The 20,019-nt window shown below is 39.6% G+C and overlaps 1 protein-coding gene across 1 annotated transcript in view; it reads right to left on the bottom strand.

Annotated features, from left to right (window-relative positions):
* COL6A6 (collagen type VI alpha 6 chain) overlaps positions 1 to 19,509 on the bottom strand; it is a 47,714-nt gene extending 28,205 nt beyond the window's left edge. The window contains 10 exon segments of the mRNA XM_075085704.1: positions 1,316 to 1,342; positions 1,810 to 1,881; positions 4,203 to 4,256; positions 5,715 to 5,807; positions 5,895 to 6,040; positions 6,613 to 6,691; positions 8,512 to 8,858; positions 12,635 to 13,210; positions 14,443 to 14,896; positions 19,483 to 19,509. Coding sequence (XP_074941805.1) covers positions 1,316 to 1,342; positions 1,810 to 1,881; positions 4,203 to 4,256; positions 5,715 to 5,807; positions 5,895 to 6,040; positions 6,613 to 6,691; positions 8,512 to 8,858; positions 12,635 to 13,210; positions 14,443 to 14,896; positions 19,483 to 19,509 — 1,875 coding nt within the window.
* Between the last annotated feature and the right edge of the window lie 510 nt (positions 19,510 to 20,019).

The raw sequence follows: 20,019 nt of genomic DNA, 5'->3' as shown, positions 1-20,019 counted from the left end.
AAGTATTCCAGAAACATTTTGAGCACTAAGTAAGCAATCATGACTTTTACTCAAGTCTTAATTTTTCCCTCACTCATTTCCTACCAGAAAACCTGAGCCAAACTACATAGTATTAAATATTCAGTATTTCCCTTTTTTCTCCAAATAGCTGTATTCAAATGCCTTGCAGACTTTACAATAAACTGCCTCAACCTTACTAAGTTAGCAGTACTGAATAGGATTTTTTATGTGCTGAAGGTTTCATGTTTTTAGTTAAAATAAAATTGGTGGATATAATGACACAACATAATGAAGACATTCACATATTTATCAGATTTCAGTAGAGCTTGTGCTCCTGGTAAGTCCTACTGTACAATTTAACTTGGACAAATCAAAATTGTCAGCAAGCACTCTCCCTCTTCTATCATCAGATGTTTCAGATATTTAAAGGAGGACAAATTACGTCAGGTGACAGAGCAGAAAATGGAAAAGGCAAGAAAAACACATGGGAGGATTAAAAGAAGTCAGTAGAGAGCACTACTTTAAACAGAGCTGAGGCATCAGAAACACTCTCTGAACTTTCGCACATGTATAGCTGTTCAGGTTTGGAAGCAATTGTCTTCTGGGACTTTGAGACTCCTAAATCTTTTCTAGGAGTGGTTTTGTATAAAAGCACTCAATACAATTTGAATTCAATTTTAATTGCTCTAGCTTGGAAACTAATACTGCTAAATAGTAATAAATATTAATAAACTAACTATAGATCATTGTCTTCCAGGCTTCACATTTTATTAATGAATTGGTGACAACAGGTATGTTTGAAAGGTTAAGTAAGCAGACTTGCAAGATCAGTGGACGACAAAAACAGTTGATGAGAAGCTTGGATATTGAAAAAAATGTCAGTAATGATTCAGTGAAAATGCTGTCCAAATATGCAATGAATATTAGTCACAATCTTCCCCCCCCGTTCTGCACTGCTTCCCCAACAATCAGAACATGAGATTCAGCTGACCAGAATTACTACCTTGAAAGACTATTAAAATAGCCAGTAAATAAATTCCTTTCCTGTCAATGAGACTAAAACAGCTATGACTGCAACCATGCTAAAAATACAAGACTGATGGTTTTTGACAATGTGATACCTAACAGCTCACACTTAAATCCATTTGTATACAACCACAGCAAAAGTACATTACTCTGAATAATGTACAGTATACTGAAGTTTTTGCACTGTTTTCCTTCCTTGTTGATATTTTCACCCTGCAAGGTAACATGAACTTCAAAGGAAGCAGAACAGTGTTCTCAAAGAAAATTGATCACACATGAAAACACGTACCTGACCTCCTCTATAGCCTCTGGCCCCCTGAAATTGAAAATAAATATAGATGAAATTTGGTGAAAGTACTTTTATTGAGCCTGACAAGCAGGGTACAATAGTTTGCTGTGCAGAGGCATGATGGGCTCATATTTGGACTCCCTACTCTAAACCTGCCAACTGCCACATACTGACCCCTTTCCTGTGGGAAGACAGTACAGCCTTCATTTTCATTCCCATTCTGTAAAACTTCAGAATTTTACCTAAGGCCAGTCTGGGGTTGGTGGTAGAAAAGTCACAGGCAAGTTGCTGAGTTAGCAAACTCCTTAGCCATTTGACCATTCTTTGGTTACACAAAGTACCTCTCAAAAGGAAACAGCAAAAACTGTCTGCCATTCTTATAGCTGAGTCTTACTGTCCATCCATGCCTTTACATTACTGTCTTACTGTCCTCCATACAGAAAACAGGTTTGTGGGAAAGAAAATTAGGAAACGCTTCCCAGTGGCGTACTTGCCTTACGGCCTCTGGCACCTGGACATCCCCTGTCTCCTTGAGTCCCGTTGAAACCAGCCGGGCCTCTCTCCCCCTAAGAAACAAAAGAGAACGTTCAAACTCTTCTATACAATGATAGTTACTGGTTAACTCATCATATAAGATTAAAGCCAGACAGAATTATATCAGCATTCACTGCACTAAAGACACAAATGGAAGTCATCTGGAAATTTTCATACTGGCCATAAGAGAACAGTCAATTACTAGTTTGAGTTGCACCCTGGTTCTCTGCTCTCACCATCATGCCATCTGCACTACCAATCTCTGGCTGAAATCTCTGTACTTGAAAGTAGGCCTTTTCGTGAGCTGTTTTTAACTGAATATTGAATACTTTTCCTCTAGTCACTGAACCCTGAAGACTTCTATTCCAGGTTTGTTAGGATGGAAGAAAATTTTTTTTTCTAAAAATAATTGGAAAGAGAGCAGCATCTCCCAGCAGATCCCCTTAAAATTGCTGTCTAAAAAGGTAAACAATGACCAACAAAATTAGAACAAACACACAGTAAACATGAGAGCTCCTGTACTACCATGCAAAAGAGAAGACAAACTTGAAGAGGCTAAGATCAGACAAACAAAGACCCCTCTTCTCTCCTCTCTAAAAAAGGTGTGTCTAAACTAGTAAAAAAGCAACATGGATCACATTCTAGATTATTACACCGTGGTGCCACAGAACCAGGCCACAATATGAAAAAACAGAAGTTTAAGCATTTTGGCCTGGCTGCATTCCCTATGTGAAACATGAAGACTAGTTCCTGAGCTAAGTACTACACCATGATAAACCAAAGCTGTCCAGCATTATCTCCTCAACATCCTTTCCTTGTGGCATCTTCTGTAGCCTATTTTCAGCACTCTGCTTTCTGCTTTGTATTTACTTCCTTCAACCATTTTGAATGTTTCAAATTCTCATCTTGTGTCTGGAAAAAAGCTTAGCCTTTAGCAAGAAAAACTTACAACATGGAAGTCATTTGTAGGCTTCATACACAGGAGACAGAGAAAGTTTCTGAAAGTGCGGACAATACTACTTCTCATCCTTCCACAGTAAAGAAAAGGAAAATGAAGGTAACAGAAAATTCAGAAACAAGACTTCTGTAATTTACCTTTCAAGAAGACTTTTCTGGATTCTCAGAAGGTCAAAACCAGAAATTCAATTTCATACACAAAAACAAATTTAAAAATGTTTTCATGCCTTCACCACTTCAAAAAAGACAAGACTTAGAATCTTTAAATCAAAATGCTGCGGTGAAAAATTTGGAGCATCCCATTTCAATATGTTCATAATGTTTCTCATTTTAAAAAACCCTCAGGGTTTAATTTTAATTCCTACTTAATCATGTCATTCGTATCTGTGAAAGCATGTGAAAATAGCTCTATTCCTGACTAAAATAAGTATTTTTAAGTCATTCTGGAAATTCCTTATATGGAATTTTATTCTATCATTCAGCATATCAGGCCACCTGAAAAAAAAAATTGCATGGAAACTGCTCCAGTAATTACAGTCAGTGATTTCCAAAGAAACTGTAAAACTACCACCACAGTGCACTTTCTTCATAATCCCAGAAGACCATTATTTCCCACTACTGCCTTTCTCTGAATAGACAGTTGGCTTACCCCAAGCTGCCTCACTAAAGACAAATTCAGGCTGACCAATCTACTGTGATAACTGGAATTACTCCAATGTGGATTTTACAGTTATGTAGAGAGAGAAATCCTTGGCTAGTTCTTGGTTTGCAGGCTTCTCACCTGTCATTAGGAGTAATATTCATGTCATGGGTTCAGTGTTGTAAACCTAGTTCCGTGCTTATGGTGCTAAGGAAATTATGTCTTATTCTTTGGGGCAATTTTGTTTGTTTCTAGACAGCAAAAGAGGAAGAAATACTCCCAGTTGGTTGGGCTTTTGCTAGTGCATATTATGTTGAAGTTTATGTCAGGAACAGCACACTGTAAACGATTCGGAAATCACCAAAACGCACTTCAAAATTTAGATTTGTTATCCAGTCATAACATATTCACTCATGCTAAGAAGGTAAGGGATGGCATTTTCAGTAAGAACTACCAGCACAGAATCTGGTACAGTCTGTCACAAGAAATGAGTATTTGAGTTTAGTCATAATCATGCCACATAAGATGCTGTTGTGTGATTCTTTCTAATTGATTACTTTTCTGCATTAGAAGTTAGTAATGACTATGGTGAGATGCAGATGCACAGAGAATCAGATCCATATATTTACCTTCAGATACATGTTGCTTAAACACATTTTAAGTTAACGCTGACGAGCACTGAGTGAATGAGTAAAAGCAGACAGGTTCAGGCACCAACCAACATCACCTTAGCAGAAAGGAATAATGCTTACTTACAATCCCACCTTCCTCACCAGGATGGCCAGGAGATCCTCTGTAACCTGTACTTCCCTGAAAAACAGAAACTTAAGAGATAAGTAACACTGTTCTCCAAGCACACTGGGTTCCCTTCTATCAGATTACTCTGCACATGAAGACAGAAAATTAGATCTGGTTATGCTGAGGGAGGCAGGATCCATCAACTACATTTTCACAGACACTCTGCACAGCCCTACGTACCTGACACGGCTGCAGGAAAAAAAAAAAAAACCAAAAAAAACCAATGATGCTCAATATAAAATTTCAGTATGTTACTTCAGGAAACTGCCTGTTGGGTTACAAAGCTCACTGGGATATTTGGTCAAATTAAATATCTTCCTCAGTGATTTGGAAAAGGAAGTATTATACAGTAATTAAATTCTAAGGTGAAATGAAAAATATAAGGAGTTGAAAATTTATTAGGACAAAGATATTGCAATACCTTACAAAGACTTTTAGGAACATTGCAACTTTGCATTTGAAGTTATGTAAACCTCATACCCTTAGGGCAAAATCTTCAGCGGAAAGGAACTAGAACAAATGGAATTTCCAGGACTGAAAATTAACAAAAATGAGACATGAATTTGTGCTGCAAAAACACGCTTTAACACAGTAGGCTGTACAACCCAGGTATCATGTCTGCCTGCCTGCAAAACAACTATGTCTACATTCTGAACACTATTCTGTCTAAGCATGTTAATCAAGACATTTTAGTAAAACAGGAAGGTGTAAGAAAATCAACAAAAGTAATGGAAGAAATCAGTAAATTTGTTTATGAATACATATTAGGAAACTACACTTTTGCTAAGAGATAACAAAAAATTCATTTAACTGCAACCACGTAACTGAAGAGTGTGAACTACAGATACAATTTACTTAGCTTGTTACTGGAATAAGTAAAAATAATGGAATGAATAGTAGTCAAATGGAGACTACGTATACTAAAAACCTTAATAATGAAGCCTACTAGCATGCTGTAGAAGTGGTGATATATGTATTACTCTAAAGACTTAAAACAGACAATATAACTTCTTAAAGGAAAGAATGTAAATTTGTACTGTATTGGATCAGAAGAAACTTATAGAAGAGAATATTTGGATAACCAGAGGCATAAAAGGATAAGGCTCACACCTAGTGAAGCAGGATTATCTTCTACTTCCAGCTTGTCAGCTAGAAGTTTCTCATTCACAATAGCTAATAAGCCCCTTGGTTAATCAGACTTAATTTTTAAAATCCCTCTCCATTTTCTGCTGAATTGGTGAAGGAAAGCGCTTAATGATTTTTTTATATGTACAAATGATTTTCATTACAAAAATACTTCCGCAATAGGAATGTGCAGCAGAGAAATGGTCACGACGTGTTTCTCCTTCACCTGTCCCCACAGCAAAGGTCATGGGCACATGCATGCATGCTCTGAAATACTAAAAAAAACCATAAAACACTTTGAAAAATAAAGCAATTCTTAAGTAATGTCTATCTTAGCTCTCCTACCTTCCTTCCAGAACTTCCCTGGCCACCATGATCACCATTTTCTCCAAGGCATTTACAAACAACCTTACAGCATTTCCTTTCTGCAACAGTATCCTGAAAAATGACATTTCATTTATATATATTAATCACAAAACAAAGACTGATTTTTCCCCCTTTTGTTTATATCACAGAAGGACTTACAAGATTTCTCTGCAAGATGTTTGCAATCTCTGCAAACCCAACACTCAAAGGTTCATTGTATCCAAACCCTCTGCCAAACTCTATCTCCTGAAGTTCAGTCAAGTTCTGTGTATTGTCCAGGCCAACTAATAGAAGGGCATCCAGACCTTCAATGTAAGCATAGATTTAAATTAGTAAATGCCTGACCTATATTATTTAACCAACAATATCATTGTGAATAACAGCAGTTCTCTAAAGGACTTACATTTCATGGCTTCAACACAATACGTTAAAAGAAATTGAGCTATTGAGAACAACGTGTAAGAGAAAAATCCAGAGCAGCAATTTTCCAATTCTTTCCCAGTTGTCAGACCAGACTGCTACCCAGTGCCCAAACAGAAGTGTAAAACTGTTTTCTCCTGCAGAAGTCAGAGTTGGGTCTAACTTCTGGTGCTACACTCATCAGTGAGATGGGCTGCCCTGAATTGCCTCAGCTTCTGGAGCTGAACTCCAGAAATCAGAACCATTCCAGGCCCTCTTCACACCTACGTGTGTTTCTGGCATTATCTGCCAAGCAGTGACCAGCCATCGTGTACACCAGTTCACATGGAGAAGTGACTCCTGAGGAATGCCATCTGAGCATGGAGAGGTAACGTTATGTGGAAAAGTTGCAGTGGGGGAGCAATACATTGGGCTGTTGGTAGTAGGGGGCTGGAGCATCCATGCAGTGCTGTAATACCTTTAAAGCGAAGTGAGTCTGCTGCTTTTCTGAGATCTTCCAGCGAATCATCCAGCCCATCTGAAAATACTAACAGAACCTGTCAGGAAAGGCAGTAATGCCAAGTCAATTGAGAAGAGACTAAAAGTTGAGTCATTGTGAAAAGTACAATTTGCATTGAAAACTGACCATTGAAAAGTGGTCAAATTGCACTACACTGTGGTAGATCTGAAATGTGCTGAAAAAATTGCTGAGGAGCAAGGAGAACAGAACACAAAAGCCTCTCTTCCCTGACAGTGCTCCCATTTGAGGGATTTGTCTTGCTGACAAGGTCACAGCATTGCTATTAGTTATACCTGTCATCTTAGAAAGCCAGGTGGAAGGCCAGTTCTGCTGTGACTTATCCACAGAAGAGCTTTCTCTGATGTCAGAAGAGTTCTCCTATATATGAATGTGGAGAAGAACTTAGAGCAAACAAAAATTTCCCTTTCTGCAAAAGCAGCTTCAGTTGGCTGTCACCTGGGAAAGTGCATCCTCTCCGGGTCCAATTATCTCTCCCCACAGATGCTTACGTCCCCTTGCCCTTTCCATGTAGGCAGTGCACCACCCTGCTCCACTCTCTCATATTCTTCCTTGTTAAGACATAGGGCTTAGCACACCTAAGGATGCTAAACCTGACCCTTTCTATTGGCTACATTCCCACCTTTTCCAGCCAAAGAGATATAGTTAAACCTCTTTCAGGGCTGAGGAAAGCACAGTTTCTTACAGTTCCCCTCCAAGCTACCAGTCTCTTCCCATTTCTCTCCTCACCTTCCCCCTTCAAACCAGCAGAAGTCTTCTCAAGCCCACTCATCTAGTGGACTAGGTTTCCCAGAAGGAGGCAGCACAGTCAATGCCTTGTTAAGAATAAACTGTCAGGGCAGTCACCCCGAAACACTCCAATGAGATCCAAAATTCTTTCACCTAAGTGGAAAGATTTCCCATTCACTTCAGAAGATATTAGATCAAGCCTTATGCTTCTCCACTTCAAGACAGATTAATTAACTGCAGCATCTATGCAGATTTTCCTGACCATCAGTTATCCATGAGCAGAACTCAGCTTTGTTATTTGAAATTATTTGACAGGTTACTACACAAATAGACTTCTGTAAACAGATTTCTTGGATGATGTTTTCTGTGACTTCTGCTTCGAGCTGTCATTATTCTGGACAGAGGTTCAGATTCAGAATTTAGAGTTTCTGAAAGAGAACTGTTTCCACTACCCAAAGTACAAAGACATTCCATGGTATGGTATTCCATGGTAGACATGGAAGAGAATTTTCTGTATGAATACTCATGATCATATGTATTAACCCAAATATTCTGGGTACCATCTCACTGCAGGAGTGCCTAGGGAATCAGAACTGATATATGCAGTTATATCAGGGTGAATCAATCATAGAATGATTAAGGCTGGAAAAGACCTCTAAGATCATCAAGTCCAACCGTCAACCCAACACCACCATGCCTGCTAAACCATGTCCTGAAGTGCCATATCTACACGTTTTTTAACATCTCCAGGGAAATGAAAGAACAGGAGGTTCTGTACAAACATAAGGAAACACTGTTTTACCATGAGAGTGACTGAGCACTGGCACAGGTTGCCTAGACAGGTTGTGGAGTCTCCATTCTTGGAGATACTCAAAAACCATCTGGACATGGACCTGGGCAGCCTATTGTAGTTGACCCTCCTTGAGCAGGGGGGTTGGACAAGGTGACCTCCAGAGGTCCCTTCCAACCTCAACCATTCAGTGATTCTGTTTATTGGATTCACCAATTCCTGAACTACCTTTTTGTCTCCCTGCAGTACTCAGCATCAGAGACTGTAAACATCAAACTACATAAATATTTCCAACATATACGTTCACACAATTAACTTACCTTAACTTTAGCAGAGGTCGCATTAATGAACTTCTCAAGTGCCTGTAAGAAGTCTGCATTCAGGTAGGTGTCCACAGTGATCTGTGCCTCTAAGAACTTCTGAATGATCTCTTCATTATAGTCTTCAAAATCAGAGTCAAAGATTAATTGTTTGGTCTGTGCCAATACTTGGAACTTGAATCTAATGTTGACTGGAGAATCAGCACTACAGCTGGTATTTGGCAGCAATTTCATCTGGAGTAAAAGCTTGGGGAGGAACGCTTGCAATTTCTGTTTCAGAAGCACTGTGGCTGCTGGCCTCATGCGCCTTGAAATATCGATTGCTATAGAAAGATCTATGTTGCAATCTGAAAAAAGTAGAAGAAACAGTAAACTATAAACATACGCTATTTGTGATCTTGTCTTTTGTCAGAATCATGGGAGTAGAACAGAATTCAGTACGGTAGATTTAAAACCAGAAGTCAGAATCAGTGAGATAGGTTTTCCGTAAACATAAAATACCGTCAGCCCATTAGTTTCAGTAGGCCTATGTGAACTTGCAGATACTAAGGACTACATTACTGGACATATGTACACACCTAAAGTGCAAAATGGGTAGCTGTTCTCCAGCTGTCTAGTGCCCTCAAAGGACCTAATCTTGCAAATGTTTCTGTGAGCTTTGCTACCAACTGAGAATGTGCAACGCACATTCCAATTGCAACAGGAAGCCTGAAGGCTGACTGTGCTTTATCACTTTGTCACAAGACCAGATGATACATACAAATGTAGAACAACAGGCCAGAGAAACAAACATGAGAGAAAGAAGCAGCATTGCTTGCATACAATGTCATATATCTACTGTGAATAACAGTAGCTCTAGGGTGAGGGCTACCTCAGTTAGGGAATTGCTTGCATAGGTCCCAATAACAGCAGCAAATACTGCATTGTGGTTAATTCCTCCGCCCTCCCCAGTCATCTTACCCTCATCAAGCAGCTAAACCACTTGGTTTATTTCTTTTGTACCTTGATTCTTTACGTGTCATGCTGAATTTTATTCTGTGCCCCTAGATGCATTATCATCTGTTGTGGTACCTCTGCAAGGAGGTCAGAGGCATGTTATTTTATCTGTAAAAGAGCACTCTCCCTAATTTTGTTCCTCTTCACCCATTGATTCCGAAACACTTATCAAACACAAGGTTGTTTTCCATGTTTGCTACTTTGGGCTAGTTCCTATAGACCATTATTCCAAATAAGCTTCATTAAAGTTTTCTGGGTTTTCCCTCACTCATAAAAAAGATGAATGTGTTCAGCTCTTTAACCAAATAAATCCAGAAATAATTTCACCTAAGAGTGGCCATTGTTATGTTTCAGTATTTTCACGTGTGGTACAAACTGCCCCCTAGAGGGTATGATTTGCTGGTAAGCAGCGTGAAAATCTACATGTAAAAAGCTCATGTTGAATGAGAAATTTTCATGGCTAAAAATTCCAAGATTCAGGCCTCAGAGCAACAGAATGAACCTACCCAGCCTTTCTGTTTAGTCCACAAGAAAAAAAAGTATCTTAAACAGTTAAATATATCTATACACACATATATATCTACATACAGCCCACTCAGTCATGCCCCTTAACCAGGCTGTGAGGCTGCACATCTGATTTCAAGATTCACAGAACACTTGTGATGCAAAGGCCATCATCAGTTCAGGGAACAGCACTTTGCTAATTGTGAGGGATGTTTCTGATTAAACATTTTGATGAATATAAAATGTATTGGTTATTTCTTCCAGTATGTGCTCATGTCTAGCACACACAGGGTACGTTTTCGTAATGAGATTTTTCTGAGACCTAGGTCTTTTTAATAAAATAATTTGGATGGAGTGTGAAGGGCAACCATGGATTCAGCAGTTCAGCCCTGACAATTGGTCACCCACGCTGCCTTGCTCTTCCAACATTCCCTGCCAACTCCCCCGTGTACCAGCAATAACACCAAAACAGCAGTAAAGCATTCACTTTTGTGCTGCTGTGATGTGCATGAGAATATGTAAAACAGCTTCTGGTAGGTACTCTATCCTCTGTCGATAATCTGTATTTATTTGCAGAAGTAAACACCTCTGTGTAGCTAACCTTTTCTAATCACCTGTTCTCCCACACACATCCATATTGTTAAACTGCCCCATCTTACTGCTGCAAAGATATCTTTGACTTTCCATACCTTGAATGCAGTTTTTTTAATTTGAAAAATCTGGCAGTAAAGCAAAGATGACTGGAGAAAGGGGAATAAATAGATTTATTACAAGAGAGAAGGCCAGCTAATATAGGAAAACAGATGACGGGACAAGATAAAACAAGCTTCACAGGAAGCTGATCCTTGTTTTATGAGATAAATGTATGCAGAACTTAACAATAAATACATGCATCAGTAAGATCAAAGCCAATATGCTTTCCTTAACTTCTCCCTCTCTAAACAAGTGTACCTATATATATCTCAAGTTTACTGCTGCATCTCCCATTAAATCTCTCTGTTCCCTGGCCGTGAAACACCAGGAGGTGCTACTGCATCAGCAACCATCACACTGTTCCGTGGCAGTGCACCCCGCTTCCACAGCAGCCCTCTCTCTCTGCTTTCAGGAGCCAGGTGATGCGTTTCCAGCTGGAGGTTTGCTCAGCTCTTGGGAAAAAGAGGGAGTGGGGGTGCAGAGCTCACACTGAAACAAGCCCAGCTGTCCTCTCTGAAAACCACCTGAGCAGATTCACACAGAGTAGCTTCTGGCTTTAAGAGGGAAGGCTCAGCCCTTCTTCTTGCCCCCAACACCAGCCAGTTTTGCTGTCTTTAAGATCTCACAAGCTTAGGGTGCAGGAGAGGCAAAGCTACCTATTTGTCGAGCCACTGTTACAAAAAGCCTTAGACAAGCAGTGTGGTCACCCCGGTGCTCCTTTCTCACAGTAAGTGCCTGTCACTAAGGGAAATGAAACCTGGAGAGCTGGGTAGGATCAGTTTTATGGCATAACAAAGAGCATGTTATCCAACACATGTAAAACATCACCTATATAGTGAAAACACAGGGAAGGCATCAAGCAGGTCTAAAGGTCAGTCACAGTCCCTGTAAAGATGGGTACAGACAGAACAGCTCCAGCACTGTTTCTTCCTGCTATGCCCAATACACACCATCCATTTATACCACAGTAGGTCCCTCTCACCTTCAGTAGAGGAAGAGCTCAGCTTTTTGATTTATCATTCACTACATTTTTCTTTTTGCAACTTAACAAATACATCTAACAGTCTTATTTTACCACAAAACTGGCACGACTATATAATTTTAAAGAGAAGTTGTGTATGTTTTCTGCTTCAGTCTTCCCGCATAGGAAGGTGACTGACACCATAGCACCAAGTTGGAATAAACTCAGATACAAAACCAGCATCTGACATCTGATAAAAGTTGCTACATTAATCAAAGGCAATACTGAAGCTTTATTTTCTTTGGGGTTGGGAGCCTCTCAGGCTGTGTGGCATCCAAGCTACTGCTGCCACCAAGAAAATGTAGTATGAGATACCACCTTCTGTTTCTTATATAGGGAAAGCTTTTGGGTAGCATCTCAGCATTACTGTGGATTTGCTGCTCACACCTTGTCAATACCTCCCACATATCCAAGGATGGATTTTCTCACACCCCCTCTCCTCAGAGCCTCTGAGACACTTAAGTTTTGTCAACACATTGCTGCTGAAAGTCCCACTGAAACAGTATGGTCAGTTGTAGATGACAAAGTCAGGTTTCTGGAAGGCTTTTTTTTAAGTAGCACTGAATTGTCTGTTTTTCTTTTTTGATTGCGATATCATGCGCATACCTGCCCCGGCTCCTTTCAGATACTGAGGAGCTATGAATACGAATGCTTATCTCAGAAGCTATGTCTTACCTCAGAAGCTATTTGCCATAGTGACTCACCTCATAGCATTTGCCACAAGAGTGGAAATGGTCCTTGACTGAAGCAAAGTGCAAGTCTAGAAAGTTGCAATACTGAGTAACCCAAGCAGTATTCTTTGGTAAAACAGTTGCATTGCTGTCCAGCACAGGTACTTTCATCAGGGACTGAGTGTAGCCATGTGGTTATTCGCCATTACACACCCAATGAAACATTTATGTTACTTACCCTGGCTAGGAAGATCTTTGGATTCACAGACTTGATTGACAATACTCCTTTCAATGGTTTTCAGTGCATCAAAGTTTTCCACTGTGAACACTCTCCTTGCATCACCAGCTATTACAAGCAGCTCAAAGGAGTTTATAATCCCTATGCCAACTGTAAAGACATGGATCCCATTGCTTCTCAAAGCCATTGCTGCATCTTCCACCCTGTCAGCAGAGTACCCGCCTGTAATCACTATAAGGTTCTGTGAGACTCCTTGGCTCTTGCGGCCTCCATTGGCAGGCTGAAATAGGCTCTGGACAAGACTCAGCCCTTTGCCAGTGAACGAAGAGGACTGCAATTGCTCGATTCTGTTGATCTGTTCCTTTATCATGCTGTCCGTATAGAACTCATTAAGAGAAAATTCCTTCCGGGGCTCTTGGCTGTACTGAACTACTCCAACATGTACTTTGTCCCTAGAAATAACAAAGCTGTCCACAACTTCCAACATGAAGGTCTTCATGACAGAAAAGTTACTTTTTGATATGCTTTCTGATCCGTCTATCAGGAATACCAGATCCGCCACTTGACTGCTGCAAACTTAGGGAAAAAGCAGAGGGAAAACCAAACAAACAGGAAAATGAAAAATCCAAGTCAAAAATTAGTGAGGAACATAACCTTGGCAGTGTTTAATCTTTTTCTTGTTCTCTGCAGTGTAAACCTTTAGTCACAGAAGCTGTTCACAGCAAGGTCATGCAAGGCCAACCGATCATCTCTCCTACTTTAACCCAGACACCTTCCATGCATAGATAAAATCCGTCCTTTTCCACTACTAACTTGCAGAAGAAATCATAGATCTTTACATATCATCTAAAAGATTAGCTGGGGGAGTAATAACAAGACAGAGCTTGTAACCAAAGACAAACCCTCAGCAGAGGGAGGTCAGACTTTACCTACCTGGAAGTCAGATTAACTGTCCCACTCACCACACTCATCCTCTTGCTACCTGAAGGGCCACTGTGAGGAAAAAAACCCACTTGAACTGCACATCTGCTGTGGAGAAAGACAGTATGTTGGTACCCCTGAAGTGGACAGAATTCTTCCCTGTCTTTCCTTGCAGAAGCAGAGTTCCCTATACATTTTTATTGGCAGTGCATCATAGCTCTGTGCAAAGAGTAATCTTTCTTAACCTTCAGTAATCTCTTCAAGTTCTGCTCTGCTTGCTTTGTGCACTCCAACAGCAGTTAAGTTGATTTCACCTCACTTCAAAGCTTTTACAGCCATGGGAAGGTTGGCTCTATCCAATGGTGCAGTTGGTTCATCAGTAATGAGAATAAGGATCCTGGTGACAGCAAGGAAAAATGCGCACCCACCCTAGTTCACACCAAATCTCTGCCTGGCAAAGCTCAAAGGTCTTGCTGTGAAGGGGTGGCCTGGCAGAGGCTTCAAGTTGAATACTGCTTCTCTACTCTAAGACTCAGAGGGCAGCTGAAACTTGAAATATATACACACCAATCACTGAATCCTTAACTACTGCTTCTATGAGGTACTGCACATTTTTGAACTGCAGGTCTGTAACACCAGATGATCCCATGCACTACATAGGGACTACAGGACCCCTAAGCCTGGCCCTAACTCTGACCCCAGGCCCCTAAGCCTGGCTCTAAGCTGGTTAGCTCTTACCTTGATGCTATTTGGGTTGATCACCACCAGAACTTCATAAGCCTCAATAAAACCTTTCTGAATGTTAATTTCCTCTCACATTAAGTGCAGATGGTGCACATAGCAACACCAAGCCTGGCACCTCTGAAACTTATCTACGTACTTCTTACCTTTTTTCACACTTCGCAACTGTAATGGGACTACAAATATATTTGTCACAAACTCATTACAAACCTGTGGCTTTATCTTCCATCCAATTTTTGAGAGCTGTAAAAAAAACCTCAGGGTGGTGACATGTTTCCTTGGGGGATAAGTTGCAATTTTATCAAGATTGCTACTCTCTGTGATATTCTGGATGCCCACAGCATAGACAATAACACCTTTACATTTTAGTTTAGATGCTGCTTCAGTGTAATCATCCAAGGACCGGACATTGCTGATAACCACAGCAATTTGCTGCATTCCTCATTTTTTCCTGCTGCCTGCTTCTTGAGTAAAATCCTTCTTCCTCAGGAATTCCGTGGCTGCTCCAGTGTATTTTTGCCCCCCTCAATATGCTAAGTTCTTCAAGTAGTTCAGGATTTCCAATTTACCATTGAACGCGTCCAGGGCAAACTCTAGCCTCTAGAGCTAACCACATTTACTTGTTGTAAATACTAAACTTACGTGTTTCCACACCTTTCAGAAGCATATGACACTAGTAGGGCATGGACGAAACAGTTATTTCCCTAAACCAACAGTCATGCAAAAAATGTTCTGCAACTGGACAGAACACTTTTTCAAGCAGATCTTCCAGAAGACCAGACTACCAAAATAAAACCGCTAAATCCTGTGACTTATGTTGCTTTTGGAAGTCTTACAATTGTAGGAGTTTTTCATTACTTTTGAAAATACAGAACGTCAGCACACATGAACAAAAACAAATTTTAATGAGCTGTTGCATTTAATTTTGTGGTTTTCAGGATAACTCTCCTATCCTAGTTTAAATATGTTTCATTAAAACATATCACATTATCCCTAATTACACAAAGAATAAACTGTCATCAATTCTTCATCTCTTTGGCATTTGGGTATAAATGGAAAAATTAATTTTGCTATCTACTTGAAGAGTAATTTCTTTAGTGTATTACCAGTCTGCTGTGCATCTATAGAGCAGAAGGTGGAAATAAAGAGAAGCAGCTGTGGTTTCCAGTCATCCATTTTCAAAGTGTTCCTAGAAAAAAAAAAGACAGTAAGAAATACAGAGCATAATTTCCTCAGAAAAAGGTTTTTAATTGTAAGGGAAATCAATAAGTGCATTTTATTAACAACACTGAGGCCTTCTAGCTGTATGCAATTTAAAGCAGTACTTTAATATTTTCTTCCCTCAGCTTTTAGCCTACAGGCTTTGAACACAAAGCTGTTAGAGTTTGATACTGATGTACAGCATATAACCAAAATGAACTGTTCACTGCTCTGCTCTCACACAATTGCGCTTTGTTCCGATTCACACAGCTATGTTTACCACGATCCAAAATTCGGCTAAAAAGCAAGCTATTCACAATGTAAGACTAATGGGAGTTATGCTTCTAAGATTCCCCTCTAGCCTTGAAATTTCCCACCCACATATCTGTTTAGAAGAAAAATTTGTGGTGGTATTTATATACAATAGACATAGATAAGAACAAGCATTCATTTACAAATGAAATACGCCAGTTGCCCAGTAATGAAGACACTTGCCATACAAAAGTAGCACAACTCAATGCTATGGGAAACAGGAACGAAAATCTCTCCTCAAGAAAGTACAAAATTAAGCCATGTTGAGCTTAAGCACACTAAACAAGTGAAAACAAAACAGTTGTGAAAAACTCTCATTTCTAGAACATATGTGGCTAAGTAGCTTAAAGAACAAAAAGAAATAATAGACCCGAGCCTTGGAGGCCAAGCATGCAAAAAAGGATGAATATGAACACATTTCATATGTTGTTTTTCTTTGGAGCTGCTGAAGTTTTCTGAACAGTTCCAGCTGCCTTCCTCCTGGCTCCACCCTTACATTCTGTCCTAGACCAAAACTGAGATAAGATTTTTGGTAAAATTTATTAATATAAAGGCCAAATGCTTCTGCACAGTGACATGAGTAGCAGAAAACCAGCTTGGCTGGGTATGTCCAGCAGGGAGGATGAGAAAATCAGGTATAGTGCGCATTTATTCTACGATCTTCGGTTATTCGAGTATTTGAAACGGATGAGCAAAAGATGCCACTGCTGCATTTCAGCCAGCTAAAGTCACTCCTCTCAACAGCCCTTTGCAGCTGATCCTCTGTCAACTGAGGGCATATTTCTTCCCATTATAGAGGAAAGAATAGATCAACAGAGATGCTGTCCATGTCATACTACTTTCCCCGTGGATGTGCATGTCAGATACTGTATGCAGTCTTTTCCTCAGGCCTCCAAAACACATCTGTTGGCAGCAAGGATTCTGTGGAAATTAGGCTGAGGAATGAGTCACTGAGGAGGGCGAGGTAAAATTCAGCAACCTGACATAACTCAGATATTATGCTCAAATGCTCAGTGACTGAAAAAAATCATCCCACTGGAGCTGCCCTAAGAACCTCATACTTAATATACAGCCTATGTTAAAGGTGTATTGCTCTGGAAAATGCATGGCTACTGATTTTTATGTGCTACTGCCTGTTTATTACCAAAATTTTATACAAAGCCCTGGTGAGTAATATAAAACAAGCCAAACACTGATCTGTCTCAGGCTATCTTTTGAACCTGTTGGCTGATCCTGGCAGATGCTCAGATCAGAAGAAAGAGATAGTTTGAGCCACTTATATTCTAGGATTGGGTATGACAGAGAGTACAACCTCAGCAAACCCAGGATCATGGCTTTCCCCACCCCCGCCATGGTTTCAGGGCTTCTGGAATTCTGTTGAGAACAATGAATCTAGAACTCATTTTGGAGCTCATTTACACACAACTTTACCCAGCATCTGTGCCTCTGCCATTGCTTAATATCTAATAATTATGTTTGCATGAATACTGCCTAAACTTCTAAGTAACAGAGAGGGAAATGTACGTGAAGACACATGGAAGCAATCAGAGAGCAGGCAAAAACAAGCTAGCTCATCCTCCCAGCAGCTGGAGGGCTTCCTAGGCATGCTTCTTGGAACCCAGGAGCATCCTTCTCAGAATCAACTAGTCTCAGACACAGGTAAATTCCTCCTGCGGAGGGATGTGGAACTGAATCTGCTGAGAGGGAGAGGATATCCAAGCGATGGCTACAGCATAACAGGTTAATCCACACATTAGTCTTTTCAGTATCTTCAAGGTATGTGCTGGGGGCAAGGTATCTACCTATACATGCAGGCTGCTCCTCTTCATTTCTGTCACTTTTGTTTGATAAACTTCCCTTTGCCACTATTCAGCAAAAAAGTCATAGTGATCATAACATAGGTCCATCTTGCCCAATCCCTTATCTTTGACAATGGCCATTAGCTTAAGGAAAGAGTATAAAAGGAAAATTAAGGAAGCTAGGTACCTTCTCCCTTCCACACAGACTGCTTTAAAGGTTTCCAGGTTGCATTTGGGTGAAGACCATACTTTCATAAATTGTTTTACTTTCCTTTAAAGCAAGCTATACTTTTATATTAAAATCACAAACCAATTAGATTGTTTATCATATTGTAAACATTATTTATGTTCTAGTGAAAAAGCAAGCCAAGTATCTGTGAAAATACAAGTTGATGATCAAATGCTGCCATTAACAATTCATTACACTGGTTTTTAAACTATATCTTGGATCTTGAACGGCAATTTAGTGGAAATGCTACATCTACAGTTAACATCATAGCACAAGGTTCAGTTCCAAGTTCTTAGTGTAACAGTATGTAATATCACTCTAGGTATTGTAAATAACAAAAAGCAATGAACAGAAATCATCTGCTTGACTCTATATTCTACCCTCAGGCAACAGCAAAACTTCATTTCCAATTATCACCACACCAAGCCTCACTGTAGTCCCTGAAGAGTTCTTTTGAACCTTCTCCTGTGGGGAGAAAAAAAAGCCACATTTCCTGTATTTCAAGACATTTATCACATATGGGAACTCTCTACTATTATTAGTACTGCAGTAACACAGAGATTACAGATGTACCTGAGGTCCCTATGCAACAAAAGGGGTTCCAGTTACTCTGTGGTCCTTAAAAAGAACAGAAAGCAATGCCGGGGTTTGTGCATTGTAGAAGCATTCTTCATGCCTCTGCACATTGCAATTTTCTTTAATAAGCACTTCTAACATAAGGGAAACTGTGGTATGTTATACATGAAACAACAGCAAATAAAGTTTTGCAATCATCTTAAGTGCCATCTTCACAATTAAATTTTGTCTTGGATTTAATTAATTTTTCTGTATATATTCCTGACAGTTACTGAACCTCTTAAGAGTTCTCATTGATCACTTTGACAGAGATTTGATTCCCAGGTATTTGTTTTCACTACTATGCCTCATGACATAAGATGCTGCTAGGATTTCCAAGGCCTTTACTTACAGTGGTGGAGATTTTTACAGTAAAACACTGAGTTTGGGAAACTCCCAAGGGCACCAGTATCACCAGGCTCCCAGGGTGTATGTGGTTGCCTGCAGACAGACAAACAAAATACAGTTGCTGTTTTACCAAGGGGCTAGACTTTCCTCTGTAATGTAAACATTCAAGTTTTGTACTAAAGTCTATTGTGTATGGTATAGCAGTAAGAGCTAATCAGTGACTGCTGAGCTATGCAACTATTTCCATACCTCATAACAGCTGTAGTCTCTATTTGCCTCCTTCAGCTTCCTCCAGCCTCAGGACTCAAGAATGTTCCTAGCTCATGGGGTCAGATACCCCACACCTGCAAAATATCTCCCACTCTTCCTAAACAGTGAGTGCAGATGGGAAACTATTTCCCAGTTTCTCTTTATTTCCCCCTTCAATAGCCTCTGCTGACATCAGGCAGCTTCTTTAAATACACAAGGACACTGCAATTTAAAAATGTCTGCAGACTAGTTTCCCTACTTGTACCATTTACATAGGAAATTTCAGTAATGCACTACAAACTGCATAAACAGAGGTACTTTATGCCTTCTGCAAGTATTCTTCATTATTTGCTAAAGTGAAATGAAAGTAGTTTAATGGAAATCTCATGTCATGCAGTTCATAGATACTATGGATCAAAGCCTAAATAACTCACTCGGAAAAATGCAGTGTCGCAGAGCATTCCCGATTCTGCATATTAAGCTAGCAATACATTAATTCAAAAAAATATTTGAACATAAAACAGCATATACAAAGTCCTAGCATAAGCTAAATATGCATATCTATTGTTGTTTATATAAATATATATAGGCATAATCTATGTAAGACAATAAGACAGCAATTCTCAAAAATATAAGACTTCTTTCCACTTTAATGCTATTTTAGGAGACAACAGTAGGAAAATTATTAAAAGCCCTTAGAAAACAGTATAAAATGATACATATTTTAAAGTGTATTTTACTGCCAGCATTTTTCCTTATTTGTTTGCAGAGACACACCAATATGTACGCAATAAATCTCAAAGGAAGAAAAAGATCAATAGTACTCCTGAATTCTTTAAATGCTTCACAAACATTGCTTACAACTATAGTTTGTTTTTTCTTTTTTAATCAACTAATATACCAACCTTATCTTCAGTTGCTTCAATGTTTTACGCAGGTAAAAGAAAGTCATTCTGCAGATGTTTGCTGCC

This window comes from Phalacrocorax aristotelis, chromosome 2, assembly GCF_949628215.1.
Source record: "Phalacrocorax aristotelis chromosome 2, bGulAri2.1, whole genome shotgun sequence".
In the NCBI taxonomy this organism is placed as follows: domain Eukaryota; kingdom Metazoa; phylum Chordata; class Aves; order Suliformes; family Phalacrocoracidae; genus Phalacrocorax; species Phalacrocorax aristotelis.
Note: the sequence above shows the minus strand (reverse complement) of the source record. Positions and strands in the feature narration are given on the sequence as shown.